This window comes from Barbatula barbatula, assembly GCF_947034865.1.
Source record: "Barbatula barbatula genome assembly, chromosome: 15".
In the NCBI taxonomy this organism is placed as follows: Eukaryota; Metazoa; Chordata; class Actinopteri; order Cypriniformes; family Nemacheilidae; genus Barbatula; species Barbatula barbatula.
In genome coordinates this window covers 19373979-19401109 of record NC_136778.1, presented here as the reverse complement: position 1 = coordinate 19401109, position 27131 = coordinate 19373979, and the positions used below count along the sequence as shown (strand labels likewise).

Here is a 27131-nt window from a genome sequence, read left to right as displayed (position 1 = left end):
TCAGCATTATCATTCTATAATACTTATATGATTAAATTACTGACAGAGACACATCCTCTAACAGCAAATCACTTTGGGCACTGTCAGTAACCTTGCTGACATCATCCATAGAAACTGTGTCAATCCTTCTATTTCTCTTGGCTTAAAACCTATTCACAACACTGCTGAGAGCGAGAGCAGAAATACATTTTAAGAGGGAACTCTCAACTAAAAAGTTTTCTGCTGTTTAGGAGAGCTCCTAGTGGTAAGATACAATGTTTACTAAAAAAGGGCCCAGTTTATTTCTATGTGCTATTGTTGCCAAATTACCATTATCAAGATTTCAATGCACAGTGAATAGTTAAATCAACAGCTGAACATGGTAAGGGTGACACAAGGCACTTTTGGTATACATTATTTTTTATGTTTACTCTTAGGCTCCATTTGCAAACCGAAATTCTTGTCTTCAAGTTTGTTCGGAGTTTGTTCTTCATCTTTGGTTTTTGGTGGTAGAGGAATTAATCCATTTTGTTTATTGGGGCATTCTACATAGATAAGGTCAGACTGGTGTTCACCTTTTTATCAAGTTCTCCGTCCTCTACCTCTTTCTTCTCTTCATCCATTGTGGGGTTGTTACAACTGAAGGAGTCTAAAGCTTTTTGACCATCATCTGGGATATTTTTCCTCAGCTCTCGGTTCTTGTTCCTCTTGGTTAGTTTTGTTACAGAACTGAGACGGTTGAAGATGTTATCTTCTGAATGTGCCTGGCTCTGGTCGCTTTGTTGATGTTCACTCTGCTCAACTCGTAAACGTAGATAATTGAGCTTGATGTCAATGCTCTCCTGGGATGATGTCTTAAAATTTGTGCCATCCAAGCTGTTGAAAGCAGCTCGACGTTCAGGGGACAGCATGTCAAGAGAATGGGCCCGCTGGTCAAAACCTAGCTGCCTGCGCTCCATACTGCGAATAGTGGCAGCTCTCTGCAGTTTGTCGTGAACTTCTACACTTAGGCGACGCCTGGTTTCACGGAGCTCTGCTTGAACATTGGCTTTCCACTCGGCTGCATGAGCTTTAATTTCACCAACCTTAAACAGAAGGAGAACACAGTAAATCTATTTTTACAGTGAAGTCTTTAGCTGTTCATGTAAAACTTATGTGGCTGTTATGATCGTGAGGGGAGAACCCAATTGCAGGCAGCGAAACGGGGATGAAGGGGTTAACAGAAGGGACTTTAATATATATATATAAACAGAAAAACAAAAACCCACGAGGGGGTAACAAAGGAGTACACAATAGCAAAACACGACAAATTGAAAACCAAAGACTCAAGAACTCAACTATAAACACTAAGACTAACCTGAACACTCAAAGACTAGATTTTAAAGTTTCTAACACAACAAGGCTTAGGACAGGGTAACAAGTACAACGAACCAGCACAAGACAATGAACACGAGGATGTTTTAAAGGGAGACAGACAAAGGATAATTAACAAGGGTCAGGTGCGGGTACTGAAACACTCAGGGAAGGTTAACGAGGAAACGAGATGGCGGGAAACACTGACGAGACACGAGAAAGCACATGGCTTTCTCACACGAAACCTAAGGCTATGCCATGACTCCGCTGCAAGACCAAAAATAAACATGACATGATAGCGGAATCATGACATAAGCCCCCCCTTAAATGAACACCTCCAGGTGTTCATCAAGGGGTAGACTAACAAGACAAGACAGACTGGGAACACGACAATACAAGGCAAAACAAAGAAAACAATATCAGGGGGAAACAAGCAAGCAAAATCACAGGGTTGGGGTGAGACAATAAAAATAATAAACATGGGAGGGGGGGTGGGGGAACAACAAAGTTCACGGGAGAGTGTCCAAGAGGGTAGGGATAGGGTGGGACAGTCCTAGTTCCCGGGGGCGCTCGCGAGCGTGGAATCCCCGGGGACTTGATGGGAGAAGTCCTCGGGGGAACTGTTCTTGTTCCCGGCTGGAAGGCCGGCTGAGCCACAGGCTGGAAGGCCGGCTGAGCCACAGGCTGGAAGGCCGGCTGAGCCACCGGCTGGAAGGCCGGCTGAGCCACCGGCTGGAAGGCCGGCAGGGCAGGACTGGGTGCAGGACTTGACGCCGGCTGGAAGGCCGGCAGGGCAGGACTGGGTGCAGGACTTGACGCCGGCTGGAAGGCCGGCAGGGCAGGACTGGGTGCAGGACTTGACGCCGGCTGGAAGGCCGGCAGGGCAGGACTGGGTGCAGGACTTGACGCCGGCTGGAAGGCCGGCAGGGCAGGACTGGGTGCAGGACTTGACGCCGGCTGGAAGGCCGGCAGGGCAGGACTGGGTGCAGGACTTGACGCCGGCTGGAAGGCCGGCAGGGCAGGACTGGGTGCAGGACTTGGCACTTGACTGAGTGCAGGTGGGACCACCGGACTTGGGACCACCGGACTTGGGACCACCGGACTTGGGACCACCGGACTTGGGACCACCGGACTTGGGACCACCGGACTTGACGGGACCACCGGACTTGACGGGACCACCGGACTTGACGGGACACCAGGAGGCCCGCTGGACAGGGCCCCCCTGCCCGTATGACGCCCCCCCAAAAAATATTTGGGCTGAGTTCCGGCGTTCTCCTCCGGCTGGAACCTCGGGCTGGACACCACACCCCTCCTCGGCTTCTTCTTCTTCGCCCGGCTCACGGTGGGTGTAGCTGGTTGCGTAGAAGCGGCGGGGAGCATGACCAGCTCCGTGCTGGAAGAGTTGAAGGGTGCCGAGGGTGAGGAGAGGCCCACAGCCCCGATTCGCCGGGTACGGCCCTCGGGGATGGCGGCCAGCGGAGAGATCGGTTGGGGTGAGACCCCGGACTCAGAGCGAGCATTGACGTACCGCCACAGGTCGTCGAGTTCCGGAGGTCCCAATGACCTCATCTCCGCCCGCGAAAGTGGGTCCCTCAGACCGGCATTAAAGAGCACCGCCAGCTCCTCTTCTCCCATGTCCACATCAACTGCGACATCCAGGAATCTCCCAAAATAGTCCTGCAGGTTTGAGTTCCCTTGCTGGATGCCGCAGAGTAGACGAGGCTTCCGGGATCGTGCCGAGGTCATAGCTGCCTGCTGGGTTCAGTTCTGGCTGGTTCGTTCTGTTATGATCGTGAGGGGAGAACCCAATTGCAGGCAGCGAAACGGGGATGAAGGGGTTAACAGAAGGGACTTTAATATATATATATAAACAGAAAAACAAAAACCCACGAGGGGGTAACAAAGGAGTACACAATAGCAAAACACGACAAATTGAAAACCAAAGACTCAAGAACTCAACTATAAACACTAAGACTAACCTGAACACTCAAAGACTAGATTTTAAAGTTTCTAACACAACAAGGCTTAGGACAGGGTAACAAGTACAACGAACCAGCACAAGACAATGAACACGAGGATGTTTTAAAGGGAGACAGACAAAGGATAATTAACAAGGGTCAGGTGCGGGTACTGAAACACTCAGGGAAGGTTAACGAGGAAACGAGATGGCGGGAAACACTGACAAGACACGAGAAAGCACATGGCTTTCTCACACAAAACCTAAGGCTATGCCATGACTCCGCTGCAAGACCAAAAATAAACATGACATGATAGCGGAATCATGACAGTGGCAGGAGAAAACCTTTGTCCTGATTACTCAAAGTACAAACTAAAAGGTCCTCACCTCCTCTTTAGTTTTTTTAGAAAGTACCCTCAGCCAGTCTCCAATCATGCTTAAAACTGCAGCAAAATAAGCCAATCCAACCAAGATCCAGAACCACACCAGAGGTCTGTACCATTTACGGTACTCGATTCGTCTGTTTCCTCCTGAAAGAGAGAATGACAATTACTTTAAAGTTGGGAACATCTAGTTATCTTTTACATCTAGGCATATTTAAAAACTGTCTTGTCAAAACTGTTTAACAGAAAAATGTAGAGGTTCAGATTTGCTTACTACGTCTTACGTCTAAAATATGAAAGAAAAACAATTAAAAACCATATAAAACCTTGTTTTATTCCTAGCTATACATCTGTAATGGAGTGTCAATCAACTGTAAAATGTTTTTGTAAATCCTTTCATTTTACCGGACCAAAAGCAAAAACGAACTCTTGAAAGGCATCAAACTAAATGCAGCAAGTAAATATGGCAATGAAACAGATTTATAAATACAATCGAAACATCAATTATTATTTAAAGAGTTATTTTATAAAAGACTATATTAAATAATTAATTATAGATTAGGCGTAAAGGGGGGTTCAACACTGAAACAATGTTTCATGCATTCTGATTTTTTACAACGTTAATCTTGATGGCTGCACTTGCTTGACATGGTCAACTTGTCAAAAAAACGATTTAGACGTATGACATTTCTGTTCTCAATACACACAGCCAAGGTTCGTATAAGTTTTGAAAGTTTTAGAAATTCCATTAAGTAACAACTTTTCTTAGTCCTTTATTGAACAGTCCTCTCGGAAAAGCACGGCAACACGTTAACCAACGATCGTGAGAAAGAGCACGCCCACACGTCAACCAGCGAGAGCAAGTGGAAGAGCACACCATCAATATGCTTCATTTGGGAAGTTCAGCTGTGTTTGATTGTTCACTGCATTTCGGTGATGAATGTTATATAAACGGTGGATATAATGCTGGATTTGTAGATCGTTTGAAACTGATAGATGGAGCAGTCCCAGCGCTAAAAGATAATCGGTCGTACAGCTGTATCTCTCTTTAAAAAATATTATCTAACTAAATACTCTTTGAATATACGAAGAATGCAATACTACTGTATAGGCAGAAACTGAGTGTGTTACCCGATCTTTAAGAAAATCCCAGGTGTTTCTTGTTAGCCCTCTTTAGTTTTTTGTACATATACCCCAGTGTTTCCTTTGTCTAGTGTCGATTGTTCACTTTCTGTGGGTTTCTCGACGTTGTTTCGAACTGTCAGATGGGGTTTGATCTTGAGAACCTATCAACTCTGATTGTACTTTTTAAAGGCCAATGAAATGATGCGCCAGTCTCCGCCCCTACATACAGGTATAAAAGGAAGATGGCGCCCATTCATTCACCTATTTTTTTGGAACCTGCTGAGCATCTTTATATGCAAAGAGCTTATCCTCTGTACTACTGGACCATATGACGCAGCTGCCTTTTGGTACGACTCTCCTCGGGCGTTTCGGTGGAAAGCCATAAGCGTCTTAAAGAGTAAATTTTTCTAAAAGGCCAAATTTCCTACAGTGTGCACATGTTACTTACATATCTCGCCACTGAAATCTTGGGTATGGTTGGCTGGCAGAGGCTTCCGAGGACCGCCCGACGTCTCCTCCTCTGGAGTCAGCAGAGAGTTACGCCTCTGCAAGCCATTCGTATCCCGGGCGACCTCAACCGGACAGGCAAAGTTTTCAACTCGGCGGAGCTGACAACTCCCCCTGGTTGATTCCCTTGAAGAAGGACCTGCTTTCTCAGGGAAAGGACACGGTCTGGCACCCGAGACCAGACCTCTGGAAACTCAATGTCTGGCTCCTTGATGAGGAGATCCTGAGTGGCCTGCCCCCGGGCGTCAGTGAGACCATCACTCTGACAAGTGGCACCTCTTCTTGTCCTGGAGTGCTTCCCGCCAGGAAATCCCAGAGACTTGTGCGATCAGTGTCAAGCTGTCCTTTCTTCAAGAGAGGCTAGAGAGCAATCTCTTGCCATCCACCCTTGAAGTCTATGTTGCCGCCATTGCTGCACATCACAATGGGGTTGCAGGTAAGTATCTGCGACAGCACAAACTGGTCATCAGAGTCCTCAGGGGCACGAGGAGGTTGAATCCTCCCCGACCATGTTCTGTATCATCTTGGGACCTTAATGTTGTCCTTATGGACCTTGCTAGGGCTCCATTTGAGCCCCTAGGAGAGGCCGTTCTACCTCATCGCACGATGAAGATGGCTCTCCTAGTGGCGCTTGCCTCTATCAAGAGGGTAGGGGATCTACAGGCACTCTCTGTGTCCAACGAGAGTCTAGAGTTTGGACGGGGTGACTCCCACATTGTGTTGAGACCCTGGCAAGGCTATGTACCCAAAGTTCCCACCACTCCCTTCCGGGACCAGGTGAGAGCTCACTTCTCACTTACCATGCTCCAGGGGTATAGTCTACTCATGGGCACTCTCTGCCAGACATATGCAGAGCTGCGGGTTGGGCTATGCCCACCACCTTTGCCAGGTTCTACAACCTATGCGTGGAACCAGTTTCAGACCGTGTCTTGCTGGATACCAACAGGCAGTGTCTTGCTGATAACAACAGGTAGGACCCGCGAGGTGTATGCCTGCTAAATATCTCTCCCCTCTTTAGGTCAGTCAGTGTGCTATTTCGCCTCCCTACTTTCCCCACTGGGTGAAGTTCAAGCATTCCATCCATCAATAAGCATCTCTTCTGGTTACAAAAAGAGCAGAGTAGCTCGTAGAGGAAAATCTCCCTGTTTACTTGAGCTGATGCTCCCCCATTGGGTTGTCCCGTCTAATATTTCTTCACTCTTGGTTCCCCGCTGGTGAACCTGTGACCTCCTCACAGTGGACAACACCGTTCGATGCACCCCGGTTGGGATCGTGCACCGTTCTCCCCATTTGGCAAGAACGTTTGTGTATTTCCACCTGTCACCTCCTGTCGATAGGATGTGGCCTCCGTAGCGCGTGCTCCTTTCTCAAGGTTCCTGCGCTCCCAAGTGTCCCTCACGGTGCCAGGCGGCCATCTCATATCTAGAGTAGGTGTGATAAGTGTAAATGTGTGGGGGAAATTCCATTTCATTGATAAAACTTACCTGGAAACAGCAAAGAAAACTGTGAGTTTTCTGTTTGTTCGCTCTGGTACCGCCCTCCATGCTAACTCACTTACTCCACTCTAGTCTTTGAATGCCACACAAATGTTCAGTGTGCAACACACACCCTGTAACAGACAGGGTGTTACACCGACCACACCCCTGCACTAGCACCCTTCACCGGATTCACGATCCCCAGAATTTTGATACCATGCACTACACTTCCCATAATCCCTTGAAGTCCACACCATCCATGATTGCACCTACATTTACATTTAGGCATTTGGCAGACACTTTTATCCTAAGCGACTTACATAGCATTATCCTATACATTTTAAATAGGTATCTGCAATCCCCTGGGGTCGAACCCACAACCTTGCGTTGTTAACGCAATGCTCTTACCACTGAGCTACAGGAAAGCATCAATGTAACAATTTCTACACCACAACTGTCTGCATCAACAGCTGCCCCAACCCTTCGAAGATCTGATCAATACTCTTCGACAACAACTTCTTCCAGGTAATCCCCCGCTTCATCTCTGGTTACCAATCCCATGGCCGTACCCCATCACTTCTTTGGATCCGTGGAGGATCTGGCCATTCTAAAGTGTGAGCTGTTCTTCGAGATTAGCACACGCCAGTTCGAGTCAGAACGAGCGAAGGTCACGTTTATCATTTACCGGCTCTCCTGGAAGGCGCTGGATTGGGCTCAGTGTATTTGGAGTGCTGGAGGTCCCATCACCCTATCCGAAAGACTCTTGTTCTGTCATTTCCGTGAAGTCTTCGGCCATTCTGCCATATCCCTGACAACAGAAGACCAACTCCTACGGCTAAGACAGGGACGAGCCTCAGTTGCAGATTATGCCTTGTATTTCCGTACCCTCGCTGCCATTAGTGGACGGAATGAGTCAGCCCTGGTGAGCGTTTTTCGACAGGGATTAAATACGTCTATAAGGTTGCAAATGGCTGGATACGATGACGACAAAGGACAGGAGAACCTCATTTAGTGTTCGGGACGCTTCGTCCAATGTCTCGCTGAGTGTGATTACCGCCTGCCCATTGCATCTCCTCCACCCCGGACGACACCTGTTTCCATAAACCCTCCGGAACCCGAACCCAGGCAAGTGCATCAGTACCACCTCTCACATAAACTGGAGGTTATGTTGCCTCAATGACTGTAGTCTAAGTCGTTCTTCAGCCTTCCATAGCACATTATGCTATAATGCTAATGGGGTCAGTTGTGGCCTGGGGGTTAGAGCGTTGGGCTTGTGATCAGAAGGTTGCTGGTTCAAAGGTCATGACTGAAGTGCTCTTGAGCAAGGCACCTTACCCCTGATTGCTCTGCAGTAATGTGTCACTGTAAAAAAACTACTTGTAAGTCGCTTTCTCAACAAAATCCATGTCAGCCATTTTGTAACAAGACTGGAGCTGCATGGCAGAAGCCCCTCCCAAAATGTGAATTCACATCTGTAATGAAGCAAATTTCACGCGTTAATAATGCGAGTAAACTCAAAATGTTCAAGCATCCAACTACACGCGAATAGCGCCATTTGCCGCGTTTGTTGTGATCACTCTATTACAGTCCTTCAAAACTCCATGTGAAACAAACTGTTTAAACCTACCTTGGCACTCCTATTCGGATTGCCATAAACACATTACTTTTCCCTACTCGATGGTGGAAAACATCTCTGTTACGTATGTAACCTCGTTTCCCTGATGGAGGGAATGAGATGTTGTGTTAAGACTGACAGAATGGGGTTTGACTTGAGAACCTATCGTCTCCGACTCTACTTTGAAAAGGCCAATGAACTTGGTGAATGGGACGGCACACCAGACTCCACTCCGTACATACGGGTATAAAAGGGAAGATGGCCCATTCATTCACCTTTTTGGACTGAGGAACTTGAGAGGCGCTCTCGTTCGCTGCAGTGGGCCGGCACAGCTCTCGTGGCATGATGGACACAACATCTCATTTCCTCCATCGGGGAACTGAGGTTACATACATAACCGAAACATCCCTTTCTGTCGGTCTCTCGACATTGTGTGGAGACTGACAGAATGGGGTTCCTGTCGGAAACGGCACGTCCTGTAAGTGACCACTGTAATGGCAATTTTCTAATCTCGCTTCTTGATGTGTCTGTCTATATGTTTATGAAGTGTTTATCTGTGTTTCTTTAAATTGTTATCATGTTTTTCTCAATACGAGTCATACCACTCTGCCTTTGCCCTCGAGCAGGGGCCAAGATGTTCTGTTTGGAATAATGGGCATCACTTCTCGTAACCAGCTCGGGATTCTTGCGTGGGGCAAAGAGAGGGGGTGTCACGTTTGAATCATATATATGCTCTTTGTGCAGAAGGAAAGAGCGCCTTTTCGCTGCACCATGCTCATTGCTTATGATTCAGATTAAACAGCAATAAAATACTTTGCAAAGTAACCTCACCTCTCTGTGTATTGCGTTTGTCAAAGTTGACTCAACCTAGATTAAGGAATAAGAAAATACAATTCCACAACACCACTGTAATGACGCTCACTCCGCCAGGGTGCAGCCTCCTCTTGGGCATGGGCTCAGAGTGCCTCTCTGGAATACAGCTGCAGAGCTGCGGGTAGGGCTGCGCCCAGCCTTTTTTCACACGGGCGTCAAACCTGTATTGGACCGGGTCTCGAGTGAGACTGACGGTGTCTGGGCGTACGCCTGCAGAGCGCCCTCTCCCCTCTTCAGGCGCTATTCTATTTCCTCCATTGGACGAAGTATAGGCATTCCATCCATCACTAAGCACTTGTGGAGCGCGACAGGAGAGGCGCCACTTATAGCGACAGTCGCCCAGTGGTGGTGCACTTGCCCGAGGGACCATGCTCACAAGAGCGGGAGACAGGTCACTTCGGATCTTCTCGTCCTTTCCAGGGTCCAGACATGCAGTTCCAGAGGTCTGGTCTCGGGTGCTATACCATTCCCTTCTCGCCAGGGGGGAGTGGCCGTCAGAGTGTGTGCTCCAAGAGCCAAGTCTGGTTGGGCCAATCCGGCGCAACCAGCAGACTTCGAAGCTCCTCTACCCTGGCTCCGCACAGTACCTGTGTGAGGAGGCTCACTGGGGGGGAAGATGTACTCCCGCTTGTCCCGCAGTCAGCTGTGCGCAAAGGCATCCGTGCCGAGGAGGTCTTGGTTAGGGAGTACCCAAGTGGGCAATGGGGTGTGTGTAGGGGGGTGAGCAGTACCCCTGTGCCTGCCTGCACTGCTCCCAATGAGCTGGACCACAGGGATGGAGTCGCCAACTTCCGCGGAGCAACCTGCCAAGAGAGGACGTCGGCTGTCTCATCGAGGTCATCAGTGATATGAATGGCCCGCAGGGACACCACCCACTCCTGACTCCAGAGGAGACATTGGGCGAGTTGCGACATCTGCCATGAACTAACGTCACCTGACGGTTGACGTACGCTAGGGTAGCTATGCTGTCTGCAGCATGTGCTTGCGCCAAATTGGAGGCAGGGGCCTCTACATTACAAGGCAAGCTGTCAGCAACTCCAGGCAATTGGATTGCCACTGCAGGCGGGGGCCCGTCCAGCGCCCCGACACTGCCTGCCCATTGCACACCGCACCGCAAACGAGCAGGGAGGCATCTGCAGTACCACGCCACGCCTCCCAACTGCTCTAACAGGACTCCAGTCCGGAGTGGGAAATGTCTGTCCAAGTGGTTATGGTGCACCAGTAGATAGACGTGATGGGAACCTGTGCCGGTGTGCCACGCTCTCCAGGGAACCCGACTCTGAAGCCAATGCTGAAGCGGTCTCATATGCATCAACCTGAGCGGCTTGACTGCCGACAAGGACGCTATATGCCCCAGGAGCCTCTGAGTGTTTCAGGGCGACCGCTTACTGTTGCCTGACAAGGGCCAGGTAGCACAGCATCGACAGGGCACGCTCTCGTGAGGCATGCTGTATGGTAACAGATTCTAGTCCCATACCGGGAAACGAGGTGCTTCGACAGGGGAGAGGATGCTCCTTTTCTTCTTGACCCATGCTGTGACCAGGCCCCAGACATTGTGACGGTGGAACTAGCGGGGAGATCTGATTCATTGCCCCCATGGGGGGGAAGTTCTGTGGTGGCAGCATGGCTGCCCTGCCAGGGTCAGGGCCCTGGGGGGGCGAGCGGGTCTGCTGAATTACCTGCCTTAAGTCTTCACTGCCGAAACACTGTTGAAACCTCCGTCCACGGAGGGCCAACTGAGGACGTGGCACCGGAGCCTGGAGCCTGGGGTACGGAGGGGCGGGGCTCCTGGGATGCAGATGCCCTCGATGCCCTAGTGGGGGCCGGGTCGCGGCGGAGAGGCTATTTCGTCAAAATACTCAAGTAATCAAATGTGTCACCAAGCAGCCCACTCTGTGCGATGGGTGCATCAAGAAAGTGGACTCTTAATGCCTCCCATCCACGCAGAATTGCGCCAGAGGTGTCTCTCTTGGACCACAAGAGTGGACATTGTTAGACCCAGTGTGCGCGCCATCACTTCGGTCGCCTTGAGAGCGAGGTCTGTGGCGGTGCGCAGGCCCTGCATAACCACTGGGTCCTGCTTTCCCTCCTCTAACCACTCCCTGGCGTAAAGGGTGGAGGCAGCTGACCCGCCGCAGTGTTAGCCCTCGAGATCAGTGATGGCAAGGATGACCTCGCTTTGGAAGGGAGCCTTGGTTGGAACCTTCAGGTGGCACGTCTGTGAACACAAGTGCACTTGTGCCACGAGAGCATGTTCTACCCGGTATACCGACATAGCCCTTAGCTGCTCCAGTGTTGAGGAAAATCATGCTTTGTCCAAAATACAGGGCCAGCCGTGACCGCAATACCATTGCCACGAACGCTACTTAAGCATGCTGGAGCATGTGAGGTAGGTATCGTGCCTGTCTGTCTCGAGAGACCGACAGAAAGGGAACTTACACTGTCCAGATTAAAATGTTAACATCTACAATAAATACAAAAAACAGATGTCTATCAGCAACCGCGACAAAACCTGCCCACGCTCCGACACCAAGCAAGCGGGTCATAGCCAGTTTTGATTTTATGTAACTGTTCATTTCACAACAAGATTCATTGCAGAACCTGCAGAGTAACCTGGTTTTTGACATGCAGGCCCGTGCTCTAACTCACCAACGAAAACTTATATTTGTCACAGTGATGTGCACCGTCGGCAGCAGCTCACCAATGTCATGGAACTTTGGCACTGCTGTGTGTGCAACACCCTCTTGTCCCTGGCTTTCTGAGACTCTTCACGATCATCAGATGCGCCATTTCCTCTCCGCAGCCTAGAGGAATGATCAAGTCTAGAGACCCTGCTGAGTATCAACGTCTTCTTAACTCCTTTGCTACTGATATATCTCCAGCCAAACATTTTTACTTTCAAAACATGATCGAATCTGCATATCATCCACGTCAACATTTCTCAAATCTTCTCTGTCCCCTCCACCTCCGGCCAATACTTTGCTGACTGCTTATGACTTTGCCAACTTCTTCTCTGATAAAGTGGAGACCATCAGCAGGCAATTCTCCCTTGCTATGTTTAACTCCCTCCTTTCTCTACCCTTTTTTCCGAGACTGAAATTCTCCTTTCCACTCGGCCTACGACCTGTCCCCTTGACCCGATCCCTTCAGACCTGCTACAGGCTGTCTCTGCAAGCCTCCACCCGAACGGCAGCATCCTTCACAACTTTCAAAAAACGGATCAAAACATACCTGTTCTGCATTTTTTTGACCAACCAATATCTGTCCATGTCAATTTAAAACAAAATTCCCTAATGAAGTAGCATGGCCTTGTAAACTAACGGTACAGTTTAGCGCGTTTGCAAAATATTAATGTGCTCTCCTATTTGTAAGTCACTTTGGATAAAAGCGTTTGCCAAATGAATTAATGTAGATGTAGTAAGCGACGTACAAAGAACATGCCCCTGTGCTTTAATTAAACTGGAAGCAAAACTAACACAGTTTTTAAATGCATATTTAATATATTTAAATGAAGCACAAATGTGATTTTTCCAGAATTGGACATCACTTTTGGCCACTACAACAATACTGTATCAAGTAATATTTATTTTGTACGTACCTGCAACATAATCCCCAATGCCAACAGTAGTCAGAGTGATAACCACAAAATAGATGGACTCTAAGCCAGTCCATCTTTCAATGTGTTTGAAGATGATAGCTGGTATTGTGACGAAGAGGATGCAGCCAGCCAAGATGAAGAGCAATGTAGAGGCTACTCGAATCTTCGTCTGGCTTATCTGATTGTGTTTGCGCTGCAGGGATGAAATAGAAACAAAGCAATATCAACATGATGAATGAAGCAATATAGTATAAAGTCCATGCATGACCTCGTTACTAGCTAATGCTTTTATCCAAAGTGTCTTACATTGCAATACAGATATATTTGATGATGTGCAATCCCTGGGATTGAACCCACGATATTGACATTACTAGTCCTATCCTCTAACCACTGAGCAAGAGGATAGCTGCAACTAGTTGCAACCACATGTAGTATTTAAAGACACTTTGTGACTGTGTGGGATGTTTTGAGTAGCTCTATGATGGGTCTTTTAATGATCTGAAGGAGACTGATTAGGTTAAATATGGCGTGATCTTAACCACAGAAGCCACTATCACAGCATGTTGGATCCTTCTGTTATATTTACAATAAACTTTATTTTTGTTTAGCACATTTAAAGTGAACCTCAAAGCGCTTTACAAGTAAAATTCAGAACAAAACAATCCACAATTGGAAAATTGAACAATACACATAAACAATACAAATATAAAATACATAAATCAACTAAAAGCTACCATAACATTTATTTAAGATAAAATGTAAAAGTGCTAAGCGATTAAGACTGCCTTATCTAATTTGGAAAAGCATTCCATAATTCTGGAGCTAATGAAGAGATAGCCCTATCACCCATCGATCTTAACCAGTTTCATGGAATAGTTAAAAGACCAGTTTTGTATGAGCGAAGGTCACGCACTGGAATATAGGGAATTAAAATCTCTGGTAGATATGGAGGTGCCAACCTATGCAAAGGCTTGTCAGTAAGCATCACGATTTAAAAAAATAATCAACCCTAAACCTAACAGGGAGGTAATGCAAAGACTCCAAAATAGGCATGACATGAACTCTTAGCCAAGATCTTGTCAGGATTCTGGAAGCAGAATTGCACAACCTGCAATTTGTTTAGGGTAGCTTTAGAGGCCACACCCAACAACGCATCTCTCAGCAACCGAAAACGTCAACATTTGCCGTAATCTACTGATATTTCTAAGATGAAAGAACAATGTTTAACAGTGTTTTGAACATGTGGCTTAAAAGTTAAATTGACACCAAAAATCACACCCAAATTTTTTTGTTTAGTTTAAAAACTCTGTGGTAGAGCTGTCTACAGTTATGCCGACTGATTTAGCCTTACATAATTGGAGGGGAGAACCAATGGGAATAATCTCAGTGTTATTAGTGTTAAGACGGAAAACATTTTGCGACCTCCATTCTCTTATCGTATAATTTTTTTTGAAAGAAAATCAACAGGCACAAAATCATTGGGCTTCGAATGTATATTAATATGAGTATCACCTGCGTAAAAATGAAATTTTAGACCAATAGACTTCAAACGCTGACCAAAAAAGCAAGGGTCCCAAAATTTATCCCCGAGGGACTCCAGATTTCACAACACCAACCTCAGACCTAAAACCACTCATTGCAACAAACTGTGTACAATCGTTGAGATAAGACTTAAACCAATTAAGAGCAGCATTAGTGACCCCAAATACATTTTCTATACAGATCTACAGTATCAAAAGCTGAACTGGGGTCAAGGAGTATCAAAACTGAAAGGTAGCCACTATCAGAAGCAATTAACAAGTCATTAGTGACCTTATCAATGCTGTTTCAGTAATATGGAAGCCCGATTGTAAAGGCTTAAAAATGTTGTTCTCAGTTAAATATTAAATTAACCGGGAGGCGATAACCCGCTCCAAAAGCTTTGAAAGAAATGAGAGATTGGATATGGGGTGAAAATTTTAAAAGCTGTTGGCACTATCCCAGAACAAAGGGACTAATTTAGAATAGTCAAAACAACCGGACACAAAAAAGGAAAGCATGATTGAAAATGATTACCCTTTGGGTATAGGATCAAGAAATTAAGTGGCTAGTTTCATCTTAAAAAAATTCCCTTTGAAAAGTATGAATGTCAATTGTACAGAACCTTGAAAAAAGTAATACTATTGTAGTATGAAATATTCATAAAATACTGCAATGATGCTTTTTTCCATCTACACGACGATCCTTGGGACCCATAATAGGGACACATGGCTTCTTGTATCACTGTTATGCTGACGAGACCCATATCTACTGATGAACAGCTGTCCTTCAATGATCACATTGCAAAGACAACGCGATCATGCCAATATGCAAAGTTAGACCATATCTCATATCTCACATGTGGCACAACTACTTGTCCAGGCCCTGGTAATCACAAGGTTGGACTACCGCAATGCTCTCCTGGCTGGTCTTCCTGCAAATGCTATCAAACCACTCCAGCTGGTTCAAAACGCAGCAGCACCTCATGTGACACCACTTTTCATCTCTCTCCACGGGCTAACGGTTGAAGCCTGTCAAGTCACTGATGTTTGACCCAAAGCAGCGTAAGCCTTCGACACCATGGATTATTGATTGTGGCCTGTGGAATGTTGGTCCACTCCTCTTTAACGGCTGTGTGAAGTTGCTGGATATTGGCAGGAACTTGAACACGCTGTTGAATACACCTATCCAGAGCATCCCAGACATGCTCAATGGGTGACATGGGTGCTTTAATTAAACTGGAAGCAAAACTAACACAGTTTTTAAATGCATATTTAATATATTTAAATGAAGCACAAATGCGATTTTTCCAGAATTGGACATCACTTTTGGCCACTACAACAATACTGTATCAAGTAATATTTATTTTGTACGGTTTTTTTATTCCCCATTGCCAACAGTAGTCAGGGTGATAACCACAAAATAGATGGACTCTAAGCCAGTCGTGGATGAATGGCACAACAATGGGCCTCAGGGTCTTGTCACAGTATCTCTGTGCATTCAAAATGCCATCAATAAAACGCACCTGCGTTCGTTGTCCATAACATACGCCTGCCCATACCATAACCCCACCGCCACCATGGGCCACAACGCCTACATCAGCAAACCGCTCACCCACACGATGCCATACACGCTGTCTAAGTGAAAAGAACACCTCCCCAAAGTGCCAGACGCCATCGAATGTGAGCATTTGCCCACTCAAGTCGCTTACGACAATCTGCAGTCAGGTTGAGACCTCGATGGGGATGACGAGCATGCAGATAAGCTTGCTATCTTTGTAGACTATCTTTGTAGTCTTTTGTGTAGCCCTGCCCTAATTGGCTCATTGTTCACAGGTGTGTCTTGTTAAGTCTTAAGTCCACTCAGTGTATAAGTAGCTCTTATGTTTCATTGTCCTTTGGCTAGCTTTGTTCTCGCTTTCCTGTAGCTCAGTGGAAAGAGCATTGCGTTAAAACGCAAGGTAGGGATGGGCAAATGAAGCCTCGTGAAACAATGAGGCTTTCCCCTGAATGTTTCGGGAAAAGATTCGAAGCATCAAGTGTCGAGAACAGTGCCATCTGGTGCTTATTTAAAACCATTGCTGCCTTACAAACGCTTCACCAAATACCAACACCCTATTCCCCTCTCCCCTAATCCCACCCTAACCCCAAATACCAACACCAAATTACCTAAAAACACCAAAAGTGCAACGATTTTACAAAAACAAAAAGACACAACAACAACAAAAAAGAATAAGTAGTTGTTAAATTTCAGGTTCCTTTCAAACACTAAATTTCATTAACACTTTCTGTGCTTTGGGTCACCATTAAAATCTCAAATCATAAATAGGTTGGATGTTGTAAGAGAATTCTTCTGCAGATCTGGGAGCACAACAACAAGACACAGAGAGACATCAAGCTTTTGAACTCATTTATTTTAGGAGCTACAAGTTTTTATATATGGTAGGCATCTGGAAGGTTTCATATGTCCAGGGATTCACAGAATGACCAATAAACAGGGCCAGACGGAATCTGCAGACTTTTTTGTTAATTCTGCGCAGAATTTTTTTCTTAATCTGCGCAATTCTGCGGAATAGTTTATAAATTGTTTGAGAAGTGTTATAAATTAAAAAATAAATAAATAAATGTGTTAAAAGATTTGAGAGAAAATAAAAGCATTTACAAATCAGCAGTCAAAATTGCAATTAAACCTAAATAAAAACATTATGAACATGTTTTATAAACACCATTGTTGAATATAGACCTTCTTGTTTATTTAAAATATACATTTTACATGCAGAATAACATATTTTTATAATGGTGATCATACATGTTAACGCTGTTCACAGCTTTAAACTATGATGGTCGTGTTTTTGACTACTTTAATGGATCTTTCAGTGATACTGTTTCAGCACATGAGATGAAGAAGAAAGGAATTAATGTGGAAAAAAACATAAGCGTTTTAGCAAACTTGTTCGCTCATTGCAGTGTTGTGTGTGAGTTTGCTGCATCTGATTACGCAGGATTCTTAAACCCAAGTATAATGTGTAGGCTAAGCTTGCTTTTATCAACAAAAACACGTGATGCAATACGAACACGACAACCATATTGTGTGGACATTTATATATACAGGCTGCTTAATTAGTGGTTTTTACTTTTGCTTTGTGGGAGTTAAAATTTGCTTGTTCTGTAGCCTAGGCTACTTTAGAAACGATCACGATCTATAAGATTCGCTTGAGAAGTAGACTGTGGGTGTCTTTGGAATCGATCACGCCATTAAATCGTCAGATTGCAACCCTAAACAGCAGAGTACTTGATGCGTACTCAATCAAATACACGGTACTATTCCCGCGGACGTGGAATTTGTCTGGTCCTGCCTATAAGGTACAGCATTGTAAAACAAAGAATGTTTAGCTTAGAGGGGATCCCCTCCTCCACAAAGATAACCAGATAGAAAGAGGAATCCCTTCCTCCAACTATATAGCCAAGAATGTATTCAGTGAGCTTAACAACTTCATAGTCCATTATTTTGCGGGGTTGTATTAATTTATGCAGTCGGAGCTGTTACAACTTCCAAAGCGGGTTCTCCGCTAGTACAGACAGACTTGTACTACGCTGCTGTTTTGCCTTTAATTAATTTTCTTTCTGACTTTAGTTTGCTTGGGTCACCGTCTGGTTTTGATTTGGACATAATCTGAATTTTTGGTTTGTTTGGGTCTCTAGGGAGTTCTCCAGTTTTTGTTTGTATTTCTTTTTGTTGATTTTATTTTGGAGTTTTTGCAAATTTTGGGGGTTCCAATTAATTTATAAATGTTATTCTTCCCATGTGTCATGGCCATTGCCTAGTGAGTTACATCCATAAGCCTACTGTTGGGGGACGAACTAAGGGGGTTATCATTTGGTTTGTCTCTTGTTGTTTGATTTGCTGTGGTCTGGGTTGCCGTGACGATCACTTGGGCTGCGGTGTTTGTTTGAGTTGAAGTATGACATTGGGGTGTTTGGGGTGGCTTTAACTTTGTGTGCCTGGGGTGGTGGCGTCCCCAGCCCTGTACTCACTGGCCCTTCTCATGTTCATATGTTGAATATTTGATAATAACCTGAATGCTTCGATTATACTAAAGCTTACTGTTGCTAACTAAGAGGTATCTGTACTCATCCATTGCTCATGTGTACACACAAATGTCCTAATATGTGTTTGTAAGTGTGTTTTTTTAAAGTAGGTTTATTAAATTGATAACTGCCATCCACGTGTGTCTCAGCTCTTGCCTGGCGCCTGTGCATTGTATGCTCACCGTATTTGGTGTTAAATCTTGGGGTGGAAGTCCCTAGGTGGTGTAGTTGGTAAATATCTGTGTGACATTTCATCAGGTCACATATAGTACTCTCCTCACAAACCCTTCAACCAGACTGAGCCAACAAGGACTCGTTAAGTAAGATCTGGAGTTCGAAACTTCTGACACGCAGAGCGAAACGCACACGTGATTGGACAGAAAGTGATGCTTCATTTGTCATAGATCACGTGACTCTGGGAAACCAATACACACCCCGATACGGGGCTTTACTAGAAATTGTGTCGCATTTGCGATAAGCACCTCGAAGCTTCAGTGTCATACGTAGCATAGCTAACGCAAGGTTGTGGGTTCAAACCCAGCGGATTGCAGATACGTATGTACGTATGAACGTAGGCATAGGATAATGCATTGTAAGTCGCTTTGGATAAAAGCATCTGCCAAATGCCTAAATGTAAATATCGTAACCCTGTTCGGTGAGTTTGTTTATGGTCATATTTAGTTCAAGTTATGTTATATCAGTTGAAGTCTTGTTTTTGTTTTGTTAATAATGTTTCATTAAACTGCAAATGGGTTTTTTAAACCTGCCATCAGTGGATTCATTAAAGAAAGTAGTAGTGTCACGATGAAGCATTGAAGCTTTTTAGTCAAGTGGTTCAAAAATGGGTTAATTTCTTGAGGCTTCATTTGCTCCCAATACCATCTGGTGGCCAAAGAGTGTAAACAAGCATGTACATTATATGTGCATGATGTGATTGTGAAACACTGTGTTGCTGTGGTGGTTGTTGGTGATCCTAGGTCGGGTCAGTTTATCTTTTATTTAATGGAATTGATTTATCAGTAAAGAATGCACGACGACATTAATTTGGGTTTAATAAACTTTATTTAAACTTTCGTTTAGAGTTAAGTGCACGTACTCATTAAAATTTAGTTTGCTGAGTGTTTTCTTACCGATCTCTTTGTTTGCTTGTCTGTTATTGCTGAGACTGGTGAGCTGGTGTACCGTCAAAAGGGGTCCGGGCGATGTATATGTATAGTTCCAGCAAACGATTGGGCCGCAACCATCCCGCTTTCTACCCTGGGGTACTCCATGTGCTATTTCATTGACTTTTCCTTTGTTTATGTATAGGAAGTACATTTATAAGTGAAGTCATTTGACTGTGTTATTTGAAGTTCTGTGTGTGTATATTTTTGATGTTTTCATATTTGTTTGTGTATAATGGCCATTATGTGTTTATGTATCCCCTTTTTGTAGTAATTGGTGCTGGCCACCAATATATAAGTTGGTTAGTTGTGTTTGTATTGGAGGAGTGATGTTCTGCATGAGAACAGGTCCTGTAGTTCCTAGACCTCTGTAAATGTTTGAGAGGAACATGCAGTGACTCATGTTTATCGTTCAATGTTTTTTTGATTTCTTTTTTTTCTTTATGAATAGTTTGGTTTACCTCAGTTGGGCTAACATTGGTTTTACTTTGGTAACCCCCATTATGTGGAAAATAACCCCCTAAGTGTTAAGTAGCCTGCTGCCTCCATGTTCTTCCTTTATTGGTCACGTCCATCACAGTTGCCAGTTAAGGTTGAGGAATAACAGTGAAGAAACATACATTTCCAAATAGACTCATCTATTCATATGAATATAATGTGTATTTTCTGATGGTATATAATGATTTTATTATATAATTGTGTAAAAAACTGGCTTGAAATGAAGGGGGCTATCACATGTGTGTAAATCAATTATTTGGTCATAACAGGCAGAAGGGGCAATTGTATTTTTCTAAAACTGGAATTTCTGGGTTAACTGGGAAGAGGGCAGTGAATGTGTAACTTGGTTTATATAGCTGTCAAAATATTGCGGCAGCATAATAACTGCTGACTGGAACACTCAGGCAGAAGTGAGGTGTAATGACGAGTCAGGGGCATTCGATCCATTTGCAATGTTTAATATAAATCGTGGTATTATCAGGCAAGGGTCAATCAACAGCGACAAGGATAACACAGACAGACAGAATCAAGGTCGGTTACCAGACTGAGATCAGGGCAGGCGGCAGGCAATAGACAGGTCACAAACAAAGCAGTAGGGCAGGCAGCAAGGGATCAAAGGTACAAGGGTAGTCACAGGTAATATACAGGTAAACAGATCGGTATAAACGCTCAGAAATGCAAGACGGGCTAAACAAGACTTCGCGATGAATGAGAGTTCAAGCACGGGGAACACCGGGTGGTGATTATCATAGTGATACCGGACCTCTGGGTAATGTAGTCCAGAACGGAATCAGAACTCGGGAGAGGATGCCCTCTGTTGGTCATTGGAGAGAGCCACAGAGGCCTGGGTCGTGACAAAGCCCCCTACCTGGAAGTGGCTCCCGAAGCGAGGAGGGTCCGGACGTCAAGGTCTTCCACGGGGTCTAGGAGCTGGTCGGTCGGGGTGGTCTCTGTGAAACTCTGAGATAAGGTTGGGGTCCAGGAAGTCCTGAGAATTTATCCAGGACTTTTCCGCCGGACCATACCCTTCCCAGTCATTGAGATACTGGAGAACCCTGCCTCAGCGTCGGGAGTTGAGGATTGCTCGCACCCGATAAGCCTCTTGGCCATCGATGATCAAGGGAGGGGTGACAAGAGACGGAGATGCGTCGAGTCAACTTTACTCTCCACTTAAACAATACATAAAAAACAGCATGTCAGAGTAATTCCACACACCGGTAAACCCGGGAACCAACAAAAACACAACCTCCCCCCCTTAAAAGACACTTATGCACGCATGCTGTTTGTAGACTTCATCCCTTCCAAGCTAATCATCAAACTTGGAAACCTAGGCATTAACAACTCAACTTGCAACTGGATTATGGATTTCTTGATGAACAGACCTCAGCTTGTTAGGTCAGTCCACATCTGCTCCACCACCATCACCCTCAACACTGGTGTACAACAGGGCTGCGTACTGAGCCCCTTTCTCTACTCCATTTTCACACTCGACTGCAGGCCCGTAAACGGATCTAACTCCTTCATCAAGTTCGCAGACGATACAACAGTGAATGGTCTCATCAGCAACAATGATGAGACTGCATACAGAGAGGAGGTCCGGCATCTGGCTACATGATGCTCAGACAACAACCTGTTCCTTAATACCTCCAAGACCAAAGAGATCATCGTGGACTTTAGGAAGGCGGAAGGAAGTGCACATGACCCCATCCACATTAATGGGATGGCTGTTGAACATGTTTCCAGTTTTATGTTCCTGGGGACCCATATTTCGGAGGACGTGTCCTAGACCACTAATACCTCACGCCTGGTCAAGAAGGCTCACCAGCGTCTCTTCTTTCTGAGGACACTGAAGAAGTACCAACTATCTTCAACTATCCTGGTGAACTTTTATCGCTGCACAATAGAGAGCATCCTGACCAACTGTGTCACAGTCTGGAACAGGTACTGTTCTGTTGCTGAACGCAAGGCACTGCAGCGGGTGGTAAAAACAGCCCAGCGCATCACAGGGACTACACTTTCTTCCATTGAGGACATCCAGAGGAAACGCTGTCTGCGTCGAGCTCGCAACGTTCTCAACGACTCCTCTCACCCCGCTCATAGACTGTTTACTCTCCTGCTTTCTGGTAGGCGCTTCCGGTGCCTCCGGACAAGAACCAGCAGACTAGGAAACTGTTTTTTTCCTTGAGCTGTTTCATTATTGAACTCTGTCCCCCGATTCCACTACCCCTCATACCTTTAACTTTAATGCTGCTATAACATTATTTACATTGCACTATAGGGCTGTCATGCATCACTGAACTGTACACACCAGTACTTCATGTTTATATGCTCTACCAGACTGTTTATACACACACAGCATAATTTGCACTCTATACTGCTCACTTGCACACCAGAAATATTATACTGAATGCTCATTTGCACTACTGGACTACTTTCAACTGCATTTAACTCATCTACTGCACTGTAAATTTAATAACTGCACTATCTTATATATTGCACTGTAACTCTACTAACTGAATCTACTCATTTATTGCACTGTAGCTTCAATAACTGAATCACTCATCTACTGCACTGCAAACGTATTAACTGCATTAACTCATATATTGAACCGTAACTTTAATAACCGCATTAACTGATCTATTGCACCATAACCTCAATAGCTGTATAACTCATCCACTGTAACTTCAATGACTGCATTAACTCATATATTGTACTGCAACTTTAATAGCTATTGTCTATAATTTATGCACTTGTACTACTGTTTAGTCTAAATTATTATCTGCTCATAGCCACCTGTATATTTCTGCTCTTAGTATATAGCCAGCTGTATATGTTGTTTGAAGTACAAATCTACTGTCAATTTCTCAGAACATACCTACTGTAAAGTATTTTCTTAGTCCATGCTTACCATATAGTATTTTTCTAATATTGTATTTATGTACACTATATATCCTGCATTTGCTAATTGCACTTCTGGTTAGACCTAAACTACATTTTGTTACACTGTACTTGTAAATGTGTAATGACAATAAAGTTGAATCTCATCTGAAGGTATAGTCCCTTGGTGAATGTCTCTTTCTTTACTTGTGGGTCACCACAGTACAGTTGTATCTCTCTTTTATACATTTTTATAAATACTCTTCAAAGATAAGAGGTATGCAACACTACTGTATAAGCACTGAAGATTAATATGAGATTGGCAGACACTGGGTGTGTTACACGATCTTTAATACTGGTGTGCTGTCTGACACATTCTGAATTCAGAAATTTGGTGACACAGCCTTTAGTCCACGTATACACCAGACGGACCGTTGTAGCGATGTGTTGTGCCTCGTCACAAAATGATTTAAAGATTTTTACATGAATAAGAACGTGATTATATAATGTAATGCTAGACAAAGGATGACAGAAAATTGCATTAAATATTTGTTACAGGTTATTTTGGAAAGGTCCTACCTGTTGGAAAAGCTAATTGTAGCTTTTGTTAATTGTTCCCAAAAACAAAATTGTTAACAGGGGAATGCTGTGTGTAACAGAGGCTAGTGAGAGAGAGAGAGCTGTGTAAATAAACCTGACTCCTTGAATTGATGAGGTGCTATAGTGACAGACGCTTAGCCTCCTAGAGCATCGGTCTAGCATTACGGATCTAGGCTGGTTTGAATAACTTTTTTATTTTTATTTGTAAGTTGAATTATATTTCATATACTGTAATTTATAGCAATTATTGGTAATAATAGGTATAATTATTGACACCCCTAATTTTCATACCCTTATTATGCCATATTTTACAGTCTCTCTCTTTCATTCACAAGCACATCCTGTCTCATTATTTCTCACTAATAACTTCTATATACATTATGCTGATAAAGAGCACTTTCACACAACTATGTGAGCAATATTACATTAATAACTCATAAAGACATCTAACACAATAAAACATAACACAACAAAAACACATTTTATACTTCTCAGTTTTTGCAAATTAACTCTTCAATTAATCATTAATGATTTCCCAAATAAGAATACTTTTCTTCTTCTAGAGACATCACTGCAGTGTTATGTAGTGATTTTAATATTTCTAGTACTTTAAATTATCTATTTACTTGCTAAATACTGTAATCTAAGAATCATTTTCTTTCAAATGTAGGTGAATGAAACTAATGCTGTGAATCTGTGGGTTTTACTTTTGTATGCATTGATCTTTCAGCCAGTTCATCCAGTCTTTTGAAAACATAAAACAGGACCGAAATACAGTACACATTACTATACAGATTGTATCATAAACAGCACCCTAAGGTCTAGTAACACACAAAACAAACAGTTTACTTACCCTAAACATCTTCTCCACTTTTGCAATGCTCTTCACAAAAATTGTCCCCAGCTGATCACCGACACCAGCCAGAAGAAATCCAAAGAGTGGGATGCCAAATATTGCATAGAGGATACAGAAAATCTTCCCACCCTCTGTGCTTGGAGCGATGTTGCCATACCCTTAGAGAAGACAACAGATTAATAGTGTAATTTAAATAAAATTCTGTAGACCAACCACACAGATGGTAATGGAACATTTGAAAAATCAAGAATGGGGGGGGTTGGGTCATAATTAAATAAGGATTAAGTAAGATAACGCCACACACAGGAAAATAATTCTAACCAAGGAAATCTATTGTGAGGCTTTCTTTCCTGGCACTTCAAATGAAAAAGTGTGTGTGGTGAGGAAGGCGGGACGAGAGCCGGCAGGCGGGGCACGTGGCGTGAGTGATAGTTGGAATCAGCTGTGCACGCACCGATCTCGCATATCTCACGGAGGAGATCGGGAGCTAAGCGACCAAGCGGCAGGACTGTTGACGAGAGAAGACCGGGCCCGGACATGTGTTAAGTTTGTGTTTTATGGCTGCCGGTCTTTTACTTCCGTGTTTATTGTTTGTTTATTAAATTTTTGTTAAATGTTCGCCGGTTCCCTCCCCTTCTATGGATTTTCATTACAGTGTGATAACAACACTGTACAATAGAATTCCAAATTCTACTTGCAAATTAATTACCAACTCAGTACAACTTTAACACAAAATAAATTAAGTCCAAAATATTTCGAAGTTCAGAGTACTTTTGGAAAAAAATGTTCCAAAGAAAATTCCCAACGGAAATACTTAATCTTTGTCAAGTAAATCAAATCTTCTGACACGCTACACATAGTCTTTCATCACATTCACTGTATGCAGTATTTCCGTGCACTCTCCATGCACACATATAAACCTCTTAAAGAGGCAATACCAAATTATAGTGGTGCTCAATAAGAAAGCTTATGTTAAAGTTTCACAAGTTACCGTAAGGTTTATCAGTGGGCCTTAAGTATTGCTTTTTCTATTAATTGTGTGTCTTTTTACAATTGTAAAAAAAACATAAGAAATAGCCACCTTGTAAAATACTTTAGATTTTTTTGTGAGAATATGCTGTATTTTCTTTTTAAGAAATGAAAAAAATTATTGCAATAAAAGACTTCCGCTTAATTAGTGACACTTTCGAATGCAAATTATCACTATTGTTATCTTGCATACTTTTAATTTGTAGTGCTTGTTAAGCAAATAATCATTATTGTTATCTTTCATACTTTGTCAAGCCAACATACTGATCTACAAATTAAACGTCTTGTGCTAAGGCGAGTCTATATACAGTGGTTTGGGCACCCCTCTTAGATTTCATGATAATTTGCTGTACTTTTATAAGAGAAGACAAGATTTGTTTTCCTACAGAGATTTAGTCATATCAGTGTTTCCAGACCGAAATTCTTATAATAAAATAAAATGTAAAAATGGGATGTGCAAAAGTTTGGTCAGCCTTTTAATAGCATTTATTTCAAGACCTGTAGGGATTTAAAGCTGACAGGTTGCATCACAAAATTGCTTTGATTAGTTCGTGAGACCTTCAATTACAAAGACAGGTGGAACCAATCATGAAAAGGCTGTTTAACATAGGTAATTGCGGGCTGTGCTTGTCCTAGGTTCATTCTTAGAGTGTGGCAACATGGGTGCCTCTTAACAACTCTCCACTGACTTAAAAACTAAGATAATTCATTATTATGAATTAGGAGAATGGTACAATAAATTATCTGGAAGGTTTGGACTCTCTGTCTCCACAGTCAGAAATGTAGTGCAGAAATGGAAGGCCACAAGAACAGTCCTTGTGAAGGAAAGATGTGGTATTCCCGAAAAAAGAATACAGGAAAGGCACAGGCATAGGATGGTTAGAATGGTCATAGACAAACCACAGAAAACCTCCAGAGAACTACAAGAACATCTGGCTGCTGATGGTGTAGTTCCACAATCCATCATAATTTGCACCAGGTAAAGCTCAGTGGAAGGGTGAATGGCAAAAGTGCTCATCACAAGAAGAGTCGTATGAGGTATGCAAAAGCACATCTGGACAAGCCAGAAGCATTTTGGAGGGGAAAAAATTGTGGTCAGATGAGACTAGGATAGAATTATTTGGCCAGAACAAGAGGAGGTATGCATGGCGAAGAAAAAACACACCGAATTCCATGATAAGAAATTATTGCCTACTGTGAAATTTGGTTTCCCGGGGTCGGTGCTCGTATGCGAGCATCTGGTGGCCGGGCCTTTCCCCACGGGGTCCGGCCGGGCTCAGCCCGAATGAGCGACGTGGGGCCGCATTCCCGTGGGCTCACCACGTGCGGGAGGGACCATAGGGAGTCGGTGCGTAGTGGATCGGGCGGCAGTCGGAGGAGAGTGCCTCGACAGCTCGATCCCTGGACACGGAAGCTAGCTCTAGGGACGTGGAACGTCACCTCGCTGGCGGGGAAGGAGCCTGCGATGGTGCGTGAGGTTGATAGGTTCCGACTAGAGATAGTCGGGATCACCTCTACGCATGGCTTGGGCTCTGGAACCACACTCCTCGAGAGAGGATGGACACTTCATCACTCTGGAGTTGCCCATGGGGAGAGGTGGCGGGCTGGTGTGGGTCTGCTTATAGCCCCCCAGCTCT

The 27131-nt window shown here is 44.2% G+C and overlaps 1 protein-coding gene across 1 annotated transcript in view; it reads right to left on the bottom strand.

Moving 5' to 3' along the window:
• Positions 1-524: 524 nt before the first annotated feature.
• Positions 525-27131, bottom strand: part of kcnk10a (potassium channel, subfamily K, member 10a) — a gene marked incomplete at both ends in the record, with an annotated part of 75623 nt that continues 49016 nt past the window's right edge. Inside the window, 4 exons of the mRNA XM_079474070.1 lie at positions 525-1064; positions 3677-3819; positions 12866-13058; positions 24463-24623. Coding sequence (XP_079330196.1) covers positions 525-1064; positions 3677-3819; positions 12866-13058; positions 24463-24623 — 1037 coding nt within the window. The remainder of the gene's footprint in view (positions 1065-3676; positions 3820-12865; positions 13059-24462; positions 24624-27131) is intronic.